General features: G+C 43.6%; 1 protein-coding gene across 2 annotated transcripts in view; it reads right to left on the bottom strand.

The window, feature by feature from the left end:
* LOC147127749 (uncharacterized) overlaps nucleotides 1-24,050 on the bottom strand; it is a 31,213-nt gene extending 7,163 nt beyond the window's left edge. The window contains exons 1-2 of one of the 2 annotated variants that reach the window (XM_086020362.1): nucleotides 23,819-24,050; nucleotides 23,120-23,315 (exon numbers count right to left, since the gene is read on the bottom strand). In XM_086020362.1, coding sequence (XP_085876488.1) covers nucleotides 23,120-23,183 — 64 coding nt within the window. In that variant the 5' untranslated portion in view covers nucleotides 23,184-23,315; nucleotides 23,819-24,050. Of the gene's footprint in view, nucleotides 1-23,119; nucleotides 23,356-23,818 lie in introns of those variants that run through there. The other variant, XM_086020363.1, reaches the window with a different exon arrangement.
* Nucleotides 24,051-24,177: the final 127 nt, after the last annotated feature.

Raw genomic sequence — 24,177 nt, 5'->3', positions numbered from 1 at the left:
TGCATTGCTATTGAATAATGTGTGGTATGCTGTGGAAGTTTTGTTTTGTGGTAACGGCTGTATACTTCCGCAATTTTTCCCATCAAGTTTAGGTCACATACTTTGCGCACAAGTTGCGTCAGAATATTTCAGGCCCCGTTTTGTGCACATTTCAAACAGGAAACACAATATGCTTCACACGTGTAAATGCATAACACAACATTTTACAGCAAAATAAAATTTAAAGCATTTTAAAGCAAAGATTGCAAAAAGACATTACCAAAATACTAAAACAACATAACATTTAAATGCAGTTACGAAGAATCAGAACCACAAGAAACACAACCACTGAGGTCAACTATGAAAACACATTGTTATAATTCTTCTATAGCAATGCTAGTGTTAAACACTGGCAACAGGCACCGATAAATACAATTTAAATAGAAAACACGCTGCTGGGAACAACTTCAAAATAAAAGTATGCCCAGGCATTGATGTCCATATATTATTCAGTAAGATAAAGTTTATTTTGAAGTTGACCTTAGCGTGTTGGCCGTGTGTAGAGGCTTCGATGGACCAATCCGACATTGGCCAACAGTGACCGGCACTAAAGGCCTAGATAGACCAAAAAGATGCTGGCCAACAGTGACAGACGCTTACACCCCGTGGCGTTCGGCCGACTCGGCACGTCACGCTGGAAAAAAAAACAAAAACAAAGCAACGACAGACAGCGACTCTGACCATTAAAGTATGTTCTGCGCATGCGTGAGATGTAATACCATCGGCGGCGGTAGTCAATATTCCTCATGGTTAGAAAAATCCAACCGGAAAGCTCTTGGCCGGAGACGGATTAGAAAAAACTTAAACAATGCATTCAGCCATATTCTTCACTCACAATGAACTCCCACGCGACGCAAACTCTCACACTCTTGACACAGTATAGTGAAATACTTATATTGTCAACCCTCGTTCTTGTACTTGTAAGAAGATTAAGGCAGCGAAGGGATGCTCACTGTTTGTCCGCATTTGTCACTTCCCGTTCGTGCCCCGTGTGCTGATTCGCTAGCTAACAGCCAATCAGAGTGACCAAATGTCCCGACTCACGACGCCGATTCAACATGAAACGCCCACCAGACGCTTCCTGAAGGGGTCCAATGTTATAACGGGGTTCGCTACATCAATGAAACGGCACAATCAGACGCCCCGACGCTTACTGACGTCCGATTGGTGTATCTCGGCCTTTACTGGCTTATAGAGCATTAAAATTGTTGCTATTGTTATCTTGACTTCTTCTTCTTCACAGTGCACGCATAAATAAACTAGTACACAAGGCAGAAAAAAATGCCTCAATCATTTTTTTTAACCGAGGTAAAGTGGGACCTCTACCTCTACTTATGAACATCTCTTCATACGAAATTTTCAAGTGATGAAACACCTCAACAGGAAAATATTGCCTCTTGTTATGAAAGAAATTTCAGGATACGAAAGGTAAAAATACAGTATGGGCTGCTAATTGCAGCTCTGGAGTTTCCTGAACGCAACATAATCATAGCTTCTCTGCCATTGGCTATTACCTAGCATCTTCCTGGCATCCCATTGTCTAAGAGGGACCTCTACCGCAGGTGTCTATGTGTGTAGATTGACAGGTAGATAGATATATATGTGATGGATATTTCTACGTAGCATCCTCATCATTCGCCCCTCGGGCCATGAGGTCTTCCGATAGTTTTACGTGAATTAGAAACGAGGAAAAGAAAAAAAAAGGAGAAAATCGTTTTTTTTGTCCATACAAACAAAGCAAGAGATAATTGAAAGGGATGAAAAAGGGATGCGTTTGGTTGATCTCGCCAAAGAATATGACCGTAATGTATCGACAGTCGCCACGTAATTAAATCAGTTCTTTACAAAACGCCAGGCAAAAAACACTTCTGAGAGAGAACATGAACCAAAGAGGGCAAAAAGTGATGAGGACAGCAATTAAAAGGTAAACGACCATCATTTTTATTACTTACTCTATTCTTTGTTTTTTTTACATTATGCACAACTCCTAATTTACTGTGCAATAATCTAATTGTAACATGTATTTGTTACATGTTTTCAGCATTTTTATGCTTTATAAAACATTTATGTCTGAATATTGGGGGTCTTGGAACGGATTATGGCATTTACATGGAAAACGTGTCTCTACTTACAAAATGTTCTACTTAAGAAATTTCTTCCAGAACCAATTAACTTCGTAAGTAGAGGTACCACTGTAATAACTTTTTAAATACGTTGATTTTCACAGATAATGAAGTGTCACTTACCGTTCTCTAAAGACGTCGTAGTCACTTCTTTGAATGTGTCTGCTAATGCTACGTTCACACCAAATGCGAATGAAGCGTTCCGAGTCGCTTGATTCGCTCGCGTTTGACCGCGGGAAATTTGAAACCTGAAATGCTGCAGCCGCTCATTCGCTCACAGCGGAGACGGGAGGGGCTTCGCTTGGTAGTAGACTACGACAGCATTTTTCAACATGACAATCAGACCGACACACTATGCTAATGCTAACAATATTGCCCGTCTTGGTAAATTATTTTTTTTTTTTGCTGTCTTGGTAAAGTTCAAGAACTGTAAAAAAAAAAAAAAAAAAGCCGCCGAGTGAACAGGACGCTGTTTGGCTGTGTGTGACGTAGTATACCCGATGCTGATTGGCTGCCGCAGTATCCCCGATGCTGATTGGCTGCCACAGTATGACCGATGCTGATTGGCTGCTCAAAACGTTTACTTGATTAATACGTAACGAATGGGGCGAATGGACGGAATTTTGGTGCTTCCCACCGCTCCAAACGCATCATTTGCTTCGCCCTGCGCGCAACCGCGCCCGCCCGCGCGAACTACATTGACTCCAATACAAACGCACCGCCAGTAACGCATCATCCGCGTTTGGTGGTTTTTGGGGGTTTTTTTGACAATTTTTAATTAACAACTTGGACCTAATTTCACACAGAAGACATATACAATAAAATAAAAAATTAAATAAATAAAATAAAAAATTAAATAGGTAAACATAAAAAATGCCAGGGGTCCTAAATAAAAGCTAAGACGTATTGAAAATATTAAAATGGGAACACAATTTCAGTTTTAACAGCTTTCTTATTTTTACAACCAGATATAAATATATCTCAATCTCTTTTGTAAGAAACAATACAATACTAATTAAATAATATTCTTTTTCAAATGACACGTCATAATTAAAAAAAAAAAAAAAAAATACATTCCGTAAAGAAAGTTCAAAGTTACATAAGATGTTGTCCAAGATGAATCTACAAATGTCTTGCCAGAATTTGTGAGTATAGTCACATTTCCAGAATGGATGTGTAACAGTCTCTGAATGGGAGTCAAAGAAGGCACAGTCCAGTTCAATATTACAATTAAACTTAATAAAGGAGGATCTCACAGGGTAAAATCGATGTATAATTTTAAATGATACTTCTTTCACCTTATTTATTAGAAAATATTTTTGAGGCAGGGTCCAGATTTCTTTCCAACGCAAGTTATTTACACGGCAGTTCCAGTATGATATTATAGGAGTGTTAGATACAACTTCAGCTTGGAAAAGAGCATGGATCTTGCGATTGTTTTTATGAATGAAAGGGTTGAGGCTTATTTTACCAATTCGGGAATCAATAACATCAGTAATAGGAGTGTCAAATACAGAGCCATAGGCAATGCAGCCCCTAAACAGCACAGATACACCAGAAGGAAAAGCATCAAAAACTACAGCAAACTGTTTAGAGGTCACAGGTATCTGGAAGCATTGAAGAAATTAAATAAAACTCCTCTATCATTAAACAATTGACTCACCCAAATAACATTATACTCAATGAACTTCTCAAAAAATATGGATTTGTTCTTATAAAGTATATCTCTATTATTCCAAATAGAATAAAGGCGTATTGTAAAGTTAAAGTAAAGTAAAAAAATTATTGACCAAGCAAGGAGTGCTTGCTTATGGAAGTTTGACAAGCGTAGAGGTTATAATTCGATGTTATAATTGCATATCAAAAGAAACTTTAATCCCCCAATTTTAGAAAATATATAATTTGGAATGCAATTCCAAATCAAATTTGGATTATTCAGAAAATATCTGATCCAGTTAATTTTGAAAGTGTTGTTCAGCAAGTCAAAGTTCAGAAAATTAAGCCCCCCTCTCTCATATGTATTCATAACAACAGATTTTTTAATGTAATGTGTTTTATTCTTCCATAAAAAATTAAAGAGCATCTGATCAATGTCTCTAATGGTTTTCATATCTACATGCAATGAAAGTGCAGCATAAGTCAGTCTTGAAATTCCCTCTGCTTTAATTAGAGTTCTACCTCTTAAAGACAGATCTCGAAGAAGCCACAGAGTAAATCTTTTTTTAGTATTTTCGATAATTGGTGCAAAATTCAAAGTACTTCTGTTTATGATGTCTTTAAAAATTCCCAAATATATTACATTGTCTTTGACGGGAATGTTTGATATTGAGTCCCTAACTGAGTCTTTTACTGCCATGAGCTCACATTTATTCACATTCAGATATAAACCAGAAGACTTGGAAAACATGGAAATTATCTCCAGAGCACGGGGTATCTGGAGAGAGTCTTTGAGAAAAACAGTGGTATCATCTGCTAACTGACTAATAATTATTTCCTTTTCCGCCACCATAATACCTTAAAAAAATAAGAATATTCCCCTTTCGTCAAACTTTTGACAGGCGTGACGTCACGCAGGAAGTCCCGCCTAACCACGCCCACTTTGTGACGTCATATTCTGCTTGATTGCGTCATTTTGTAGTCCGGAAGAAGATGTCCTCCCCTAGCCACACCCCTTTGATAACGTCATTTTGCTGTCCATAAGTCGCACCCCTAACAGCGCGCTTTGATGACGTCATGTTGTAGTCCATAAGCCCCATCCCCACCCCTAAACACGCCCAATACCTCATCTAACCGCACCCCTTTGTAGTCCGGAAACGCAATTTTACCCCTAACCACGCCTCGATACCTCACATCCGATCGGCCATTTTACGTTGCCATGCTTCGTTTCCGGTCGGCCATTTTACGTTGCCACGCATCGTTTCCTGTCCGCCATTTTGGCACTTCCTAGTCCCCACCCCTTTAACACGTCATTCATGATTAACGCCCCCTTCCGGTATGACCAAATATGGACATGATGCTTCCGTCTCGTTCAAGACAAGCCTGGGCATGTTTTGAACAGTGATGTCACTCTGGGCAAGTCCAGGCCTGTCCTGGCTGCCGCCATCTTTTCCGGCATGCCCAAATATGGGCATGGATGAGATCATACTTTCGCCTCGTTCACGGCATGTACAGACATGTTTTTAGGCTGCCGCCATCTTTTCCGCATGCCCAAATATGGGCATGGATGGCATCATACTTCTGCCTCGTTCAAGGCATGTACAGACATGTTTTTGGCTGCTGCCATCTTTTCCGGCATGCCCAAATAAGGGTATGGATGAGCTCATACTTCCCCCTCGTTCAAGGCATGTACAGACATGAAACATGAAACTCATTGTATAGCCTGGGGTAGATATCCGGGCATGTTCAGACCCCATGTTTTAAACCCTCCCCTCATATGCGCACTACCTCACATTAAAACAGAAAGTAAAACAGATCTTCATGAAGGCATCATGATTGAGGGGACGTGTATTTCTATTCATAAAGGCTGTGGATCAAACGCTCATCAAAAATCAAGTATTTATTTGGAAAGAAGACAACACTCGCCCACTGAATCATTGACTCAAATCTGGTCTTTGTCCGCCCCTGCCGCTGGAATATGGGGTTACACATTTGTCTATGAAACACCTGAACTACACCTGTACACCATTTAGCATGCTTGGTTATGTTTTTTTTTATGAGAATCGCAACCCTTATTGTTCTACTACACTTTGTTAGGACCTTTCCCATACAATTATGAAGTGCCCACTTGATTGAATTCATCTTAGCGCAATACCACGTCATCTACACATGTACCTATGAAACAGCAGAACTACACCTGTACACCATTGTGCATGATTGGCTTTGTTTTTGTTTAAAACCCTTGTTGTTCTAATACAGCTTGTTAGGACGTTTCCCATACAATTATCAGGTTAGTTTACAATTAAGACAACATAGGTTGGAAAGTCTAAGCGCAGGTCTCTTCACATACCACGACACAAACGGCTCTCCCCCCACTCCACCCCTCCTTTTCTGCCTCCTTAAAATGCAGGCAGAAGGGCCTCATTCAGGTGTCTATGGGCTCCCCAGAAAGGTGTGTGCGTATGATAAGTCTTACAAAGAGGTGCTTTGTTCATCAGTGGTTATACTTTCGCTTTCACGTTGTTAATTAGGAAGTTAGCCTTGGAAAAATGTGGGGGTGTAAGCCTATACAGTTTTTATCTCGTCAGGATGGGTGAGAAAACTCAACATTACAAATAACCCATGACCTTTCAAATCGTAAATTAAGAGTCAAATGCAGAGAGGTATGAACGATATGAACGGAGTGGCATGAGAAGAAGAATCTCAGTGGAGCACCATCTCAAAGAAACTCAGAGACAAACAGACCATAAAAAATGGACAGTAAGTACATACTTTAAAATACTTCTCCTAGTTTCATAACTAACACGAGTTTATGTCATCTAAATGTGATCTTGTTTTACATCTAACTGAACGCACATGAATACACTTGTACATGTTGTCATTAGCTATTATTTTAGGATTTTAGCTATCCATGCATTCATGAATAACACTAGTTTATGTTATTATCTACTTGTTTTAGGATTTTAGCCGTCCATGCATTCCTGAATAAGAATCTGTGAAATCATTATACCTGTTTCAGATGTAACTATGTCTTCGTGCATATTCATGAAAATGCCAAATAGAACATTAAGTTATGCCATCTATATATCGCTATATTTTTTAAATACAATACTTTGGTATGATGTATTTGTAAACATCCAAGTTCTCCAAGTTAGATCATATGCACATAGCACGTATTGTAACCAGATGACGTGTAAATGTTTGACCTGTGTTCTTCAAAGGGAGTGATTTCAATCCATGTAGAATTTGTAGTGTAGCTCAAACTCTGATAAACAGCACAGCTACAACAAGCTTTTCGAAGGCATGCGTGTGTGTATGTATGCAGCCCTCCCTTGAAGGGATGCGTGTGCGTGTGTGTGTATGTGTGTGTGTGTGGGCGTGCATGCGTGTTTAGCGTGTGTGTATGCGTGTGTGAGCACATGTGAGCAATGCAGTCGCGGGAGTCAATCAGAGGAATGTAGATAAACGGTGGCTTACCGGCGATTTCTTGAGAAGCTTTGTGTATCAAAATGCGTGTCCATTTAGGATGGGTGAGGGGCAACTAGTCTAGAATAATAATAAACTCACTTTTTACAAATTCTGAATGATTAATATGTATTATTTTTCTTTTCAGAACAGTACTGAGATGTAACAAGTTCCCTACATATGAGGTAAGTGACAAAGGGACTCTAATCACTAGCTTGTCTGTAAACAGAGCGTACAATGTAACTTGGTGTGTGGTTTTTTTTGTACCTTTAAAAAAGTCCCCTTCCTCTGTTGCACGCCTAAGAAGAACGTACCCAAATGGTCTGCTTATGAACCTCCAACCATCAGCAACCATAAGTGACGTGTCAGGGAGTTTAAACCATTATTGTGGAAATAATATTTCATTTAAACATTCATTCATTTATTTAAAATAATATTTAATCATTTACATAAGGTTTTTTAAAGTTGGTCAGGTTCAATGTTTAAAAACTTTAACATTGACTAATGTTGACCTCCTTTATTATTGATGTAAATTAATGTGTAGACTAATTATATAGACTCTGTATTTGATCATTATCTGCTATTGTTGACCTTTTCTTTATTATATACAAATTAGCCAGTCTCAACATTTAAAATCATCAACATTTACTTGATGAATCCCTATCTTTATCAATAATGCAGTTATTGTGTAGATTAATATTTAATCACATAACGTTTTTTTCAAATTGGTCAGTCTCAACATTTAAAAACTTTAACATTTACTAATGTTGACCTTTTATTTATTAATAATGCAAGTATTGTGTAGACTCATATTTAATCACATCACGTTTTTTCAAATGAGTCAGTCTCAACCAAGTCATCCACATTTACCTGATGAATCCCTATATTTATTAATAATGCAATTAATGTAGAGACTAATTATAATGTGTAATTGATCATCTGCTATTGTTGAACTTCATGTTTTCTTACATCTCCAGTGTTTAAACATCGACCTGTTACTTTAATGGATACTTTTAGTAAATGTTTGTTTAGAATCCTGGTAGTTTTAAAATCATGGCTAGAGATTGATGTAAACTCATTAATCAAAGCAGGAGGTAAAACCTATACAATATACTGTTCCTTGTTTCACCCTATTTGTACATTCATGTACAGACATCATGAAATAAAAGTTCCTCAACAATGAATCAGTACGTGCATGAGTAGACCCCACATACTGGAGTGTTCAAGATGCCTTATCTTTTTTATGACCTCCTCACATCCACCTTAGCAAGAAGGATGAAGCTGGGCCCTGAAAAAGGAAACCACATGTGGAGAAAAATGAAGGTATCAAGCTAAGTTGATGAAGTTATGTCAACTTGAATGTTGTTTTTCAGCTAACCAACAATACAATGTGAGTATGCAGACTAAATGAAGTGAATGTCATGATCCATGTTAATTGAGGTCAATCCATAAAAGTTAAAAAGTTTTGAATGAAGTGAATGTCATTATCAATGTTATTTGAACATGCTTAGCGCAATGATTCACATGTTTAACATGCATTGATGTATTAAAGCAAGTATTTTTAGAGTTACTTTTTGATAGTGTAGAACTGTGACTCAGGTTTTACATGCTTTTTATGACTATCACAGTTTTACGCAGACTTCCTCACGTATACTTTTATGAGCACACGTTTGAATACAGAATCCTGATATTTCAAAAGTCGTTATGAGAGTTCATCTAATTTATCAGAGCAGGAAGTAAAACCTACACAATATATCGTTTCAGTGAAAGGGGCCACAGTTCTGTCATATTGGGTTATTACTGAACTTTTCCACCTCGAGCCGCATACGAATTCATACGGTGGGTACATCAATGTCCTTCAATTAACCACGCCCCGTCCATCTCTCACATGCACTCTCTCTCTCTCTCTCTCTCTCTCTCTCTCTATCTCTCTAACGAGAAAACCACGCCTATGACGAAGAGGCGTGTCATCCACAACCCCTTTTGGTAGGTATAAGACAGCAGACCTCCAAACCAACCCATAACAACCTGTCCCATCCACAATGCCAGTGACCCAACAGACATCCAGACGCATAGAAACGGTATGGGCACCATTGGGACCTCAAAGGGGTCAGCCGATGGAGAGTGGACCCGGGGTTAAAATGTTGAGACAAATGCCCACCACCTGCAAACCTCTGACACGGATAATCGGCAACCAAGACAATAATGATTGTGAAGAAACGGCAGTGAATGTGGCTGACGTAAACCTCACGGTGGAACCAACGGTGACCGCTGACCACGTTGTTACAACGGAGTGCCCTCAGCAGAAGCTGTCGGGCTTCAAGGAGGCTGAGAAGGAGAACATACCCCCATGGACATCCCTTAAACATCCTTGCCCGGAGCTGTCAAGACTTTACCAAAAGAGACGTTGACTGAAGAAGGGGACCAAAAGGGGGAGGAGAAGGATGACGATGAATTGAAGGATGACACAGACGCAGAGGAAGAGGAGGAAGAAGAGGAGGAGGAGCTTGAGTCAGAAAAGGATGAGGAGGAGGAACCCGAGAAGGAGGAGTCGGAGTCAGAGGAGGAGAAGGATCTCGCATGGATGATGCCTCCAAATGGCTGGATGACTGCATCTAGATATAAATGTATCAAACAGTCAATCATACACTTGTTGCAAGGTGTATTAGTGAAATATACTAAAGAAGAATGTGGAGGTTGTAAAAATGATCACCCTAGTCAGAGTCATCACACGTGTCCGACTGTGGAGGGGGAAGATTATTATTATGACACACACTTTTATGATGTGACAAGGTTACTCTGTAACAACAAATTTCTCCCTAAGCCTTGATTACATGTTGAACCTGTATCAAGTGCCCACCAAGTATCAACAAGTTAAAGACACGGCCCAGATGAGAGAGAGAGTTATCGGAAAAGAAGATTTTTGACAAGCTCCGAGGGAGTACATGGCCCCCTACCGACGTCAACATCTCTGACAAGGCTAGAAAGTTGTTGGAGGATCACTATTACAACGAGAAGTGACAAGCCATAGACTTCAACACTGATGAACCTGTTGAGAGAAAGTCATTTTGTTGAGGGAAAGTGTCGCAATCTATATTTTTTTTGTTTGGAATAAACGCTTACCTTGTTTCGCTTGTCAGATGTTGTTCTCATCAACCCTGTCCCTTAGGTCAAACAGTAACACCTTCTCAACCATTCAACAGTCTACTTGTATAGAGTTGCATGAGCATCGTTAGTGTTCACGACATCTTCAGTCAGGTTTCCCAGAGAATTGTTTGGTTTCCCAGTAGGGCGAGTTTATTCCCAGGCGGGTCCGTGGACTGGTGTTTTGCTTTCGTCCAAAGTGCCTTGATTTGTCATTTTTTAGATGTTTTTTATTTCTATCAATAAATACTTTTTGAAAATTCCCTGAATATCTTTAAATCAGTTAAGGGTAAAAAGGTAAAGGTAATACCAGATGTAACAAAATATGTTCACCTGTTCATGTGCAATTTGTACTTAACACTTCTGGATGTACTCAAGTAACTCTTGTGAACTCAATGTGAATTTAACATTTCTAGATGTAGCCACCTATTTTCTTAAAAGTTCTTTAAAAGTTTCTTAAAACTATTCTTATATGCATCGAGATACTTCATGAAACACACACACAACACTGCCTAGATTGCATGTATCTCAAGTTTGTCTGTGTCCTGTGTTTTTTACCTACTGTTGCCCATTATTGATAAAGATAGGGATTCATCAAGTAAATGTTGATGATTTTAAATGTTGAGACTGGCTAATTTGTAAAAACGGTATGTAGGTGTTTAAATATAAGACTACACAATACTTGCATTATTAATAAAGAAAAGGTCAACAATAGCAGATAATGATCAAATATAGAGTCTATATAATTAGTCTACACATTAATTTGCATTAATAATAAAGGTCAACATTAGTCAATGTTAAAGTTTTTAAACATTGAAGCTGACCATCTTTAAAAAAAACTTATGTAAGTGATTAAATATGATTTTAAATAAATGAATACATTTTTTAATGAAATATTATTTCCACAATAATGGTTTTAACTACCTGACACGTCTGCATTTATGGTTGCTGACGGTTGGAGGTTCATAAGCAGACCATTTGGGTACGTTCTCTTAGGCGTGCAACAGAGGAAGGGGACTTTTTTAAAGGTACAAAAAAAAAACCACACACCAAGTTACATTGTACGCTCTGTTTACAGACAAGCTAGTGATTAGAGTCCCTTTGTCACTTACCTCATATGCTCATATGTAGGGAACTTGTTACACCTCAGTACTGTTCTGAAAAGAAAAAGAATACATATTAATCATTCAGAATTTGTAAAAAGTGAGTTTATTATTATTATAGACTAGTTGCCCCCCACCCATCCTAAATGGACACGCATTTTGATACACAAAGCTTCTCAAGAAATCGCCGGTAAGCCACCGCTTATCTACATTCCTCTGATTGACTCCCGCGACTGCATTGCTCACATGTGCTCACACATGCATACACACACGCTAAACACGCATGCACGCCCACACACACACACACGCACACACACACAAACACACTCGCACACAAATAGATAATAACATAAACTAGTGTTATTCATGAATGCATGGGTAGCTAAAATCCTAAAACAATAGCTAATGACAACATGTACAAGTGTTATTCATGCGCGTTCAGTTAGATGTAAAACAAGATCACATTTAGATGACATAAACTCATGTTAGTCATGAAACTAGGAGAAGTATTTTAAAGTATGTACTTACTGTCCATTTTTTATGGTCTGTTTGTCTCTGAGTTTCTTTGAGATGGTGCTCCACTGAGATTCTTCTTCTCGTGCCACTCCGTTCATATCGTTCATACCTCTCTGCATTTGACTCTTAATTTACGATTTGAAAGGTCATGGGTTATTTGGAATATTGGGTTTTCTCACCCATCCTGACGAGATAAAAACTGTGTAGGCTTACACCCACACATTTTTCCAAGGCTAACTTCCTAATCAACAACGTGAAAGCAAAAGTATTACCACTGATGAACAAAGCACCTCTTTGTAAGACTTATCATACGCACACACCTTTCTGGGGAGCCCATAGACACCTGAATGAGGCCCTTCTGCCTGCATTTTAAGGAGGCAGAAAAGGAGGGGTGGAGTGGGGGGAGAGCCGTTTGTGTCGTGGTATGTGAAGAGACCTGCGCTTAGACTTTCCAACCTATATTGCCTTAATTGTAAACTAACCTGATAATTGTATGGGATACGTCCTAACAAGCTGTATTAGAACAACAAGGGTTGCACTTCTCAGTCTTTTAAACAAAAACATAGCCAAGCATGTACAATGATGTACAGGTGTAGTTCAGGAGTTTCATAGGTACATTTGTAGATGTGTGGTATTTCGCACTCAGACTTTTCACAATTATGTTGTCTTAATTGTATGGAAGATGCCCTAACAAAGCTGTATTAGAACAATAAGGGTTGCAATTCTCAATCTTAAAAAAACAAAGCCAATCATGCACAATAGTGTACAAGTGTAGTTCTGCTGTTTCATAGGTACATGTGTAGATGACGTGGTATTGCGCTAAGATGAATTCAATCAAGTGGGCACTTCATAATTGTATGGGAAACGTCCTAACAAAGTGTAGTAGAACAATAAGGGTTGCGATTCTCATTAAAAAAACATAACCAAGCATGCTAAATGGTGTACAGGTGTAGTTCAGGTGTTTCATAGGCAAATGTGTAACCCAATATTCCAGCGGCAGGGGCGAACAAAGACCAGGTTTGAGTCAATGATTCAGTGGGCGGGTGATGTCTTCTTTCCAAATAAATCCTTGATTTTTGATGAGCGTTTGATCCACAGCCTTTATGAATAGAAATACACATCCCCTCAATCATGATGCCTTCATGAAGATCTGTTTTACTTTCTGTTTTAGTGTGTGGTAGTGCGCTGCATATGGGGGGGGGGTCTAAAAACATGTCTGAACATGCCCAGATACCTACCCTAGGCTATACAATGAGTTTCATGTTACAGGCTGAAGTATGATGTCATCCATACCCTTATTTGGGCATGCCGGAAAAGATAGCGGCAGCCTAAAAAACATGTCTGTACATGCCTTGAACGAGGGGGAAGTGTGAGCTCATCCATACCCTTATTTGGGCATGCCGGAAAAGATGGCGGCAGCCAAAAACATGTCTGTACATGCCTTGAATGAGGCGGAAGTATGATGTCATCCATGCCCATATTTGGGCATGCGGAAAAGATGGCGGCAGCCTAAAAACATGTCTGGACATGCCTTGAACGAGGCGGAAGTATGATCTCATCCATGCCCATATTTGGGCATGCCGGAAAAGATGGCTGCAGCCAGGACAGGCCTGGACCAGGGTGACATCACTGTTCAAAACATGCCCGGCATGTCTTGAACGAGGCGGAAGCATCATGTCCATATTTGGTCATACCGGAAGGAGGCGTTAATCATGAATGACGTGTTAAAGGGGTGGGGACTAGGAAGTGCCAAAATGGCGGACAGGAAACGATGCGTGGCAACGTAAAATGGCCGACCGGATGTGAGGTACCGGGCGGGGTTAGGGGTAAAATTGCGTTTCCGGACTACAGAGGGGTGCGGTTAGATGAGGTATTGGGCGTGTTTTGGGGTGGGGATGGGGCTTATGGACTGCAACATGACGTCATCAAAGCGCGCTGTTAGGGGTGCGACTTATGGACAGCAAAATGATGTCATTAAAGGGCGTGGTTAAGGCGGGACTTCCTGCGTGACGTCACACCTGTCAAAAGTTTGACGTCACTTCCTGCGTGACGTCACACCTGTCAAAAGTTTGACAAAAGGGAATATTCTTATTTTTTACCTTTCAGTACACTTGATTTAATATGATTAGCCAAATGTTGCGTGACAAGGAGGAAGAGGTAAGGAGAAATCGGACTTCCTTGCCGGATTCCCCGATTAACGTCAAAACGAGGTGTGGTACACCTGTACTCAATTTAATGGAGCAGTTATTTTTAGCATATAGGGTTTGAATGTCTTTGCGGAAAAATTGCCCAAAACCAAATTTTTCTAAAGAATTAAAAATAAAGTCATGTTCTACTGAATCAAAAGCTTTACAGAAATCCAGAAATAGAATATAACTGTTGTCATTGATTAGTTCAGAGTAATCTAGAATATCTAGCACCAATCTAATATTATTAGATATGTGCCTGTTATTCATAAATCCGGACTGAGATTCGTCTATGATCGCATCCAATACTAGTTTGGTTTGAGTCGTTTGGCAAGTGCAATTGCTAATATCTTGTAATCGTTATTTAAAAGACAAATAGGGCACCAGTTATCCAGCAGCAACACGTCTTTTTTGGATTTAGGAATGAGCGTAATCAGACCTTGTGTTAATGTAGGAGGGAGCGAATCATTATCAATGCTTTCTGTAAATACTTTTAACAAGAAGCGAGCTAACCATTCTGCGGATGCTTTATAAAACTCTTAAATAATTCCATCTACCCCGGGAGATTTATTAGGTTTAAGCCTATTAATTGAGTCGGTAATTTCTTGGAGAGTCAAAGGAGCGTCACAGATCTCTCTATGTCGTCAACACTGTTCACTTTAATTGAATCTAGGAGAGCAGACGCAGTCCTATTACAATACTGTGAAGTGTATAATTTGCTGTAAAAATTTGAGCAGTATATAGCAATTTGTCTCGGATCATCACAGATAACGTCCATCCATCCATCCATTATCTGTACCGCTTCTCCTCACAAGGGTCGCGGGGCGTGCTGGAGCCTATCCCAGCTACACAGATAACGTTATCAATTTAAAATTGCCGGATAGTGTTAATTTTAGAGTTTGATTTTTCTAATCTAAAAATGTATGTCTAGTTTCTCTCCCCCTCTTCCATCCATTTTTGCCTCGATCTTACAAAGGCCGGGCTCAGCCTGAAAAGGACACGTGGGTCCCCCTTCCCTTGGGCTCACCACTGGTGGGAGGGGCCAAAGGGGTCGGGTGCCGTGTGAGCTGGGCGGCGGCAGAAGACAGGGACCTTGGCGGTCCGATCCCCAGCAACAAAAACTAGCTCTTGGGACATGGAATGTCACCTCTCTGGCAGGGAAGGAGCCTGAAATGGTGTGTGAGGCTGAGAGGTTCCGACGAGATATAGTCGGGCTCACCTCTACACACAGCTTGGGTTCTGGTACCAGTCCTCTCGAGAGGGGTTGGACACTCTTCCACTCTGGAATTGCCCAGGGTGAGAGGCGCCGAGCAGGTGTGGGCATACTTATTGCCCCCCGGCTTGGCGCCTGTACATTGGGGTTTACCCCAGTGGACGAGAGGGTAGCCTCCTTCCGCCTGAGGGTGGGGGGACGGGTCCTGACTATTGTTTGTGCTTATGCACCAAACAGCAGTGCAGAGTACCCACCCTTTTTGGAGTCCTTGGAGGGTGTGCTGGAGGGCGCTCCACCTGGGGACTCCATCGTTCTGCTAGGGGACTTCAATGCTCACGTGGGCAATGACAGTGAGACCTGGAGAGGTGTGATTGGGAGGAACGGCCCCCCCGATCTGAACCCGAGCGGTGTTCGGTTACTGGACTTCTGTGCCCATCACGGATTGTCCATAATGAACACCATGTTCAAACGTAAGGGTGTCCATATGTGCACTTGGCACCAGGATACCCTAGGACGCAGTTCGATGATCGACTTTGTAGTCGTATCATCAGACTTGCGGCCGCATGTTTTGGACACTCGGGTGAAGAGAGGGGCGGAGCTGTCAACTGATCGCCATCTGGTGGTGAGTTGGCTCCGATGGTGGGGGAAGATTCCGGTCAGACCCAAACGTATTGTGAGGGTTTGCTGGGAACGTCCTCCATTGTTGAGGCGGCCGATCGGAGCTGTGGCCGCAAGGTGGTCGGTGCCTGTCGTGGCGGCAATCCCCGAACCCGCTGGTGGACACCAGCGGTAAGGGATGCCGTCCAGCTGAAGAAGGAGTCCTATCGGGCCTTTTTGGCCGGCGGGACCCCGGAGGCAGCTAACAGGTACCGGCTGGCCAAGCGGAATGCAGCTCTGGCGGTTGCTGAGGCAAAAACCCAGGTGTGGGAGGAGTTCGGGGAGGCCATGGAAATGACTTCCGGACGGCTTCGAGGAAATTCTGGTCCACCATCCGACGTCTCAGGAGGGGGAAGCAGTGCACCATTAACACTGTTTATAGTGGAGATGGGGTGCTGCTGACCTCAACTCGGGACGTTGTGGATCGGTGGGGAGAATACTTCGAAGACCTCCTCAATTCCGCCTTCCACTGAAGAAGCAGAGCCTGGAGACTCTGAGGTGGGCTCTCCAATCTCTGGGGTTGAAGTAACCGAGGTAGTCAAAAAGCTCCTCGGTGTTCATAAAGGCTCTGGATGTTGAGGGGCTGTCATGGTTGACACGTCTCTACAACATTGCGTGGACATCAGGGACAGTGCCTCTGGATTGGCAGACCGGGGTGGTGGTCCCCCTTTTCAGGAAGGGGGACCGGAGGGTGTGCTCCAATTACAGAGGGATCACACTCCTCAGCCTCCCCGGCAAGGTCTATTCAGAGATGCTGGAGAGGAGGGTCCGTCGGAAGGTCGAATCTCGGATTCAGGAGGAGCAATGTGGTTTTCGTCCCGGCTGTGGAACAGTGGACCAGCTCTACACCCTCAGCAGGGTCCTCGAGGGTGCATGGGAGTTTGCCCAACCAGTCTACATGTGTTTTGTGGACTTGGAGAAGGCGTTCGACCGTGTCCCTCGGGGAGTTCTGTGGGGCGTGCTTCGGGAGTATGGGGGAGCGAGCCGCCTGATAAGGGCTGTCCGGTCCCTGTACCACCGATGTCAGAGTTTGGTCTGCATTGCCGGAAGTAAGTCGGATTCGTTTCCAGTGAGGGTTGGACTCCGCCAAGGCTGCCCTTTGTCACCGATTCTGTTCATAACTTTTATGGACAGAATTTCTAGGCGCAGCCAAGGTGTCGAGGGGTCATGTTTGGTGGCCCCAGTATTGCATTCCTGCTATTTTTTAAGATAAGAATGCCTTTATTGATCCCACAGTGGGGAAATTTTCATTGTTACAGCAGCAAAGATATACGTCACACAGGGACGGCGGCATAATGTAGCCATTAATGTATAACATTGACGGCAAACATTCGGGATCAAACCTATGTAAATATAAGCAGTAACATGTGTATATACACATGTATATACACACCAACATACATCTACACAAAAAGTATGAGGAACACTCATTTTGGCCTGTACATAGTACAGAGGAAAAATACTCTAAGTAAGTGACAGTGCTGCAGTGCTGTAGTGAAATGTAAGGAACAGCATTGGATAAAAATAAAACTAGACTAACAGTAGTGGGGAATGTTGAGTATTGCACGGTATTACAGTAGTGGGGAATATTGGGTATTGCACGATATGAGCTCAGGTGCAGGACTGCACAATTGAACTAATGTCCGCCAGTTTGTAGAGACTACACAATGTTCTTGATAAAGAGTCTGACAGCAGCAGGCAAGAAGGAACGGCGGAATCTCTCCTTTGCACAGCGAGGGTGCAACAGTCTGTCACTGAAGGTGCTGTGGAGTGCTGTTAGGGTGCCCTGGAGGGGGTGGTCCGGGTTGCCCAGCATTGATGACAGCTTGGCCAGCCTGTCCCCCACGTGTCCACAGAGTCCAGGGAGCAGCCCAGGACAGAGCTCCTGACCAGTTTGTCCAGCCGCTTCTTGTCCCGGGCCGAGACGCCGCCTGCCCAGGTGACCACTCCCTGGAAGATGACCGATGCAACCACCGAGTCATAAAAGTTCCTGAGGAGTGTCCCCTGAACCCCAAAAGACCTCAGTCTCCTGAGTAGGAAGAGTCTGCTCTGACTCTTCCTATAGAGGGCGTCTGTGTTGTCGCACCAGTCCAGTTTATTGTTCAGATGAACACCCAGGTACTTGTAAGTTGAGACTCTCTCAAAATCTGTTCCCTGGATATTCACTGGTGCAGGTGAAGAGTGCTGGCGCCTACCGAAATCCACCACCATTTCTTTGGATTTACCCGCATTGATCAGGAGGCGGTTCTGCTGGCACCAGTCCACAAAACCCTGAGTAAGTTCTCTGTACTCCCAATCATCTCCGCCACTCCCATTCATCTCCACCTGTGATGAGGCCGACAATCGCAGAGTCGTCAGAGAACTTCTGCAGGTGACAGGTAGGGGTGTTGTAGTTGAAGTCCGAGGTGTAGAGGGTGAACAGGAAGGGAGCCAAGACAGTTCCCTGTGGGGCCCCCGTGCTACAGAGGAGCACGTCAGACACACAGTCCTGTGTCCTCACATACTGTGGCCGGTTTGTGAGGTAGTCCTGGATCCATGTGGTGAGGTGGTGGGCCACCCCCGCCCGCTCCAGCTTGTCTCCCAGTAGGGTGGGCTGGATGGTGTTGAAAGCACTGGAGAAATCAAAGAACATGATCCTCACAGTGCTCCCCGCCTTCTCTAGGTGGGAGAGTGAAGTGTGGTGGAGGTAGATGATGGCATCATCCACACTGATGCCAGGCTGATATGCGAACTGGAGTGGGTCCATTGAGGAGCTCACCAGGGGGCGCAGGTGGACAAGGACCAGTCTCTCCAGGGTCTTCATCAGGTGAGACGTCAGCGCCACTGGTCTGAAGCTGTTGAGCTCCTTTGGGTGGGGGGTCTTTGGCACCGGGACCAGGCAGGATGTTTTCCATAGCTGGGGGACCCTGCCCAGCTTCAGGCTCAGGTTAAACATGTGCTGGACAATTCCACACAGCTGGTCTGCGCAGGATTTGAGGAGCTGGGGGCTGATGCCATCCGGGGCCGCTGCCTTCCTCGCCTTCATCTTCTTCAGCTGGTTCCTCACCTGAGATGTTGTGAAGGCCAAGGCTGGGCAGGAGGGAGTGGTGGCTATCTGGTGTAGCTGGGAGCTGGAGACTGTGGAGAAAAGGGGGGAGGGGGTGACACGCCCAGCAGGAGGAGTAGGTGGAGGCTGCAGCAGGAGAGACTGAGTGGAGGCAGGCATCTGATCGAACCTATTGAAAAAGAGGTTCAGCTCATTTGCCCACTGCAGGTCCCCCCCAGTCCGGGTCTTGGGTTGTCCGTGGCCTGAGATGGTCTTCAGGCCCCTCCAGACTCCCCTGGCATTATTCTGCAGCAGCTGCTCCTCCATCCTCTTCCTGTAGGACCTTTTTCCCTCTCTGATCCTCCTCCTCAGCTGGCGCTGCACAGTCTTCCGCTCCTCTATGTTGCCTGACGCAAAAGCCCTCCTCTTCTCCTTCAGGAGAGCTTTTATGTCTGGTGTGATCCAGGGTTTGTTGTTGGAGAAACACCTTACTGTCCTGGTGGGTATGGTGTTCTCCATGCAGAAATTTATATAGTCTGTAACAGTGTCCGTTAGACTACTAATGTCTTCCCCGTGAGCATCGCTGAATACTTCCCACACAGTTGTGCTGAAGCAGTCCTTTAAGGCCTCCTCGGCCTCTCCAGACCATCTCTGAACTGTGCGGGTCACAGCTGGCTGCCTGCGGACCAGAGGTTTGTACACAGACTGGAGAGCCACCAGGTTGTGATCAGCTTTACCCAGCGGGGGGAGGGGCAGTGATGTGTATGCCTCCTTGGTGTTGGCATAGAAAAGGTCCAGTGTTTTATTGTCTCTGGTGTGGCAGGTGACATACTGTGTGAATGAAGGCAGAGAGGGGGAAGGGGAGGCATCATTGAGGTCACCAGAGATGAGTATCAGGGCATTTGGGTGCTGTGTTTGTAGCCTGCTCACTGCTGCAGTCAAGACATCACAGGCTGTGTCGCTGCTGGCAGCTGGTGGGACGTAGACGGTCACCGCGATCACATGACTAAACTCTCGCGGGATGTAGAATGGCCTCATGCCAACAGCTAGCAGCTCAATATCCCTGCTGCAAAGCTGCTCCTTAATCGTGATGTGCCCAGGATTACACCATCTATCGTTCACAAACACAGCCAGCCCTCCTCCTTTCCTCTTTCCACTCTTCAGCGTCCTGTCCGCGCGTATGATTTGGAAGCCGTCCAATTCTACGACTGCGTTCGGCGTTAGCGCTGTTAGCCACGACTCCGTGAATAGCATCAGGCTAGCCTCCCGGAAGTCCCTCTCATGCCGGGTAAGCGCCGCTAGCTCGTCCATCTTGTTGGGGAGCGATCTAACATTCCCCATGATAACAGACGGGAGAACGGGATGGTATCGTCTCCTCCTTTCCCGGCGTTTAACCCCCGCACGAGATCCCCGTCTCTTCCTCCTCAGCTCACGGGGATATCGGGTCTCGCCCCGGGAGCCGGCGCAGGGTTAGCATGGAGTGCTAACAGCTGATTCCGGCTGTAAACAATTGGGGCGCGGCTCCGAGCCAAGTCGCCGGAAACGATCGCGCAAAAAATAGCAATCAGCAGCAGCAAGAATACCGCAGTTTAGGTGTCCATTGCTACGCAAGTTACGACTATCAACTATATGAAAAAGGTATGAGGTAGAGTAATATTAAGGAACAAAAACACATGAAAAGGCTCACCGATGAGCCGGAGCTACTGTAGCGGGCTGCCACTTGTGCGGCGCCGGAACCGGAAGTAGAGATGATGTGGTACTGTTGGCTTCTTCAAGTCGCGATCTCCAACTCTCGCTGGAGCGGTTCGCAGCCGAGTGTGAAACGGTCGGAATGAAAATCAGCACCTCCAAATCTGAGACCATTGTCCTTAGTCAGAAAAGGGTGGCGTGCCCTCTCCTGGTCGGGGGGTTGGGATTCTGCCCCAAGTGGAGGATTTCAAGTATCTTGGGGTCTTGTTCACGAGTGAGGGTAAGATGGAACAGGAGATCGACAGGCGGATCGGTGCAGCGTCTGCTGTGATGCGGACCCTGTATCGGTCTGTCGTGGTGAAGAAGGAGCTCAGCCGAAAGGCGAAGCTCTCAATTTACCGGCCGATCTACGTTCCTACTCTCACCTATGGTCATGAGCTGTGGGTCATTACCGAAAGAACAAGATCTCGGATACAAGCGGCCGAAATGGGTTTCCTTCGCAGGGTGTCCAAGCTCTCCCTTAGAGATAGGGTGAGAAGTTCGGCCATCCGGGAGGGACTCAAAGTCGAGCCACTACTCCTCCGCGTTGAGAGGAGCCAGTTGAGGTGGCTCGGGCATCTGATTAGGATGCCTCCTGGTGAGGTGTTCCGGGCATGTCCCACCGGCAGGAGACCCCGAGGACGACCCAGAACACGCTGGAGAGACTATGTCTCCCGGCTTGCCTGGGAACGCCTTGGGATCCTTCCGGAAGAGCTGGAAGATGTTGCTGGGGAGAGGGAAGTCTAGGCTTCCCTGCTGAAGCTGCTGCCTCCGCAACCCGACTTCGGATAAGCGGGAGATAATGGATGGATGGATGGACGCCCGTGCCTGCTCCTCTTCTCTTTTGTCTCCAGCAAAAGGCTTGCTTACTCTCAACTGTCAATTAGGGCTGCCAAGATTAGTCAACTAATCACGACGACGTCGACAATCCGCGTCTCGCTCTTCTCCCGCTGGCTGGTTTCCTATCTGCAACACGCATAAGCAGTGGTTGTAATCCGGGTCCTTTCTGTTGTAAACATCAGAAGCATTGTGGGTAAAGTAGTGTCTCGGGGGTTCTAATTCGTGTTGGCAACAGAGTCGGAAAGTTACGTCGCATTTCACCAAATACACTCAATACAATGCAAACCTGCCTTTCATGGCAGCACGATGGGGACGCCGGATAATTTTAAAAAAAGAAAGCAAGTTATGTCTTATGCCTGATTTAATACCTGGCATAGGCACAGTTGTGTCTGGAAGCTCGTTGCAGTTAGCACACACGTTACGGTGTGTGTTTGATGTAACACTGTAACACAATGTCCTATTTGGTACGTATCGTAGCATCTTCAATGGATTAAGCAGCCATTATTCAGTAAATTCGTGTTTATTAACAACCAAAACTGTGTGTGTTTATGCCCGTGTTGGACATCGAAGCAGGAAGCGCACGCTTGCTGTCTCTCTCTCTCTTACTCGCGAATGGAGTGATGCGTTCATGAACTGGGAAATATCAGCACTCAACACAAAAACGACATATGTGCCACTCATCGGCATCACATAACAATAAAACCCATTATTACATTTGTTGCAATACGCTATAGTGCAAAAAAAAAAAAAAAGGTCCTTCCTTATGCCTGATTTCATATCCTTCCGGTACTACTTTTAAAATTATGCATACTAGTGAAGAAAAACAAAACCTTTTCGATAAAGTCTAAATTAAGACCAAATTAAAAACCAATACAAGTGTTCATTTTAGTTTACTTTAGCACAGAACATTTTCCCAATTTACTCCTCTGATTTCACTACCTTCCATTTAAAAAAAAAAAAAGTCTTGGTGCCCAAGCAGAGTGAAATATGTATACAATTACTGTACTTCTTTTTGTATTTATAGATAATTTCACTGTATTAGTACAATTCTGCATAGTGTATAGTTTCGGTTCCATTTTAAAATGCACTAAAGAATTACAGCTAAAAATTTTAAGGCCAGAGTATCACCATCAATTTAAGTCACTCCCTTATTTATAAACATGTCAGGAATGATGGATTGAGTTGCAAAGTTTAATACAAGTTGAATCTACTATTGTCTTAATTGTCATTATTAGTTTGTACATAAAGAATTCAACCTGTAAGCGAGTGATGGTTATTATTAGAGCAGCAGCTTGTTGCTGCGATTTATATATTATCCGATTAGTCGACTAATTGCGACTACTGTTTGTGATTAGTCGACTAGAAAAATAATCGTTTGTGGCAGTCCTACTGTCAATAAAACACTTGATATTGATGTCACTCACCACAGGAATGAAGCAGCCGGTTTCCTCCTCGCTCCAAAAAGTGTGCTAAAAGTATATATTTCATGAATCTCACTGGGTGGGCAGTGTGCCAATCTGGCTCCACCCCTGAGAAGAAAGCAGGTTGATGCTTTTGACAGCCACCGATCGTATCCTGCTGCCATCATCAGCGTGTCATTATCCCAACTGTCAGAATTTTCTATAATGACATGAGACAAAGCGCGCAGATCATTTTGGTGCATGCTTATTGTCTGCAGCAGTCTAGAGTTATAGTTCCATCTTGTAGGCCCTGTCCTGGGCAAACTCCTCTTGACAACATCCAGCAAGTGAATACGCTTTGTGGATTTGCTAAAAAATGATGCTATTTGAACGTGGTTTGTGACGTCAGTGGTCTCATCGACTTCTACCGCAAAAAAATGGAGTTTCACTGAGCTCCTTTTTAATGTAATTTCGAATAACATCACTAAGTGCTTCGATTAAATCATTCTGTATTCTATTTGACAAACCAGAAAATACAGTGGATGTTTCCAAGTGTTTAGCTAACCTGACATCGATTTCTGCAAAAACATACACGAGTTCAACATAATTGCCACGATTAGAAGAGTCTGTACTTTCATTATTTCCACGAAATGCTAGTTTCTGTTTGGCAAGGAAGCAGGTGACATTGATGAGATATTTTAAAATCTCTCGGTTCTCCCTTACCTTTGCATTGTGAACGCTAATGTTGAGTCTTCGTTGTTCATCCAATGCTAAGTCTATCCTGGAATTCCCAAACGTCTTGAGCGCAATCTGGCTTTGAATATGATTGGTCCACTGCTCATGTTTAACGAGATTCCTTTGCAAGTTCTTCAAGTCACAATATCCCATCAGAGTTTCTCGCTGGACATCCACACAGCCAATCTTTTCGTGTATACCATTCCGTTTGAAAAGAGCGGGTCTGCTGTTGTGGCGACTGAATCAAACAGTGTAGGCCCGCCGTTGGTCTTCCTTTATTTATGACCTCCTGCTTTGATCGAAAGTCCAGTTTAGAAAATTGTTTAAGTTTCAAAATGTAATCCTCC

The sequence above is a fragment of the Filicampus tigris genome, chromosome 21 (genome assembly GCF_054856515.1).
Source record: "Filicampus tigris isolate MCC_2025a chromosome 21, RoL_Ftig_1.0, whole genome shotgun sequence".
NCBI classification, from domain to species: domain Eukaryota; kingdom Metazoa; phylum Chordata; class Actinopteri; order Syngnathiformes; family Syngnathidae; genus Filicampus; species Filicampus tigris.
Note: the sequence above shows the minus strand (reverse complement) of the source record. Positions and strands in the feature narration are given on the sequence as shown.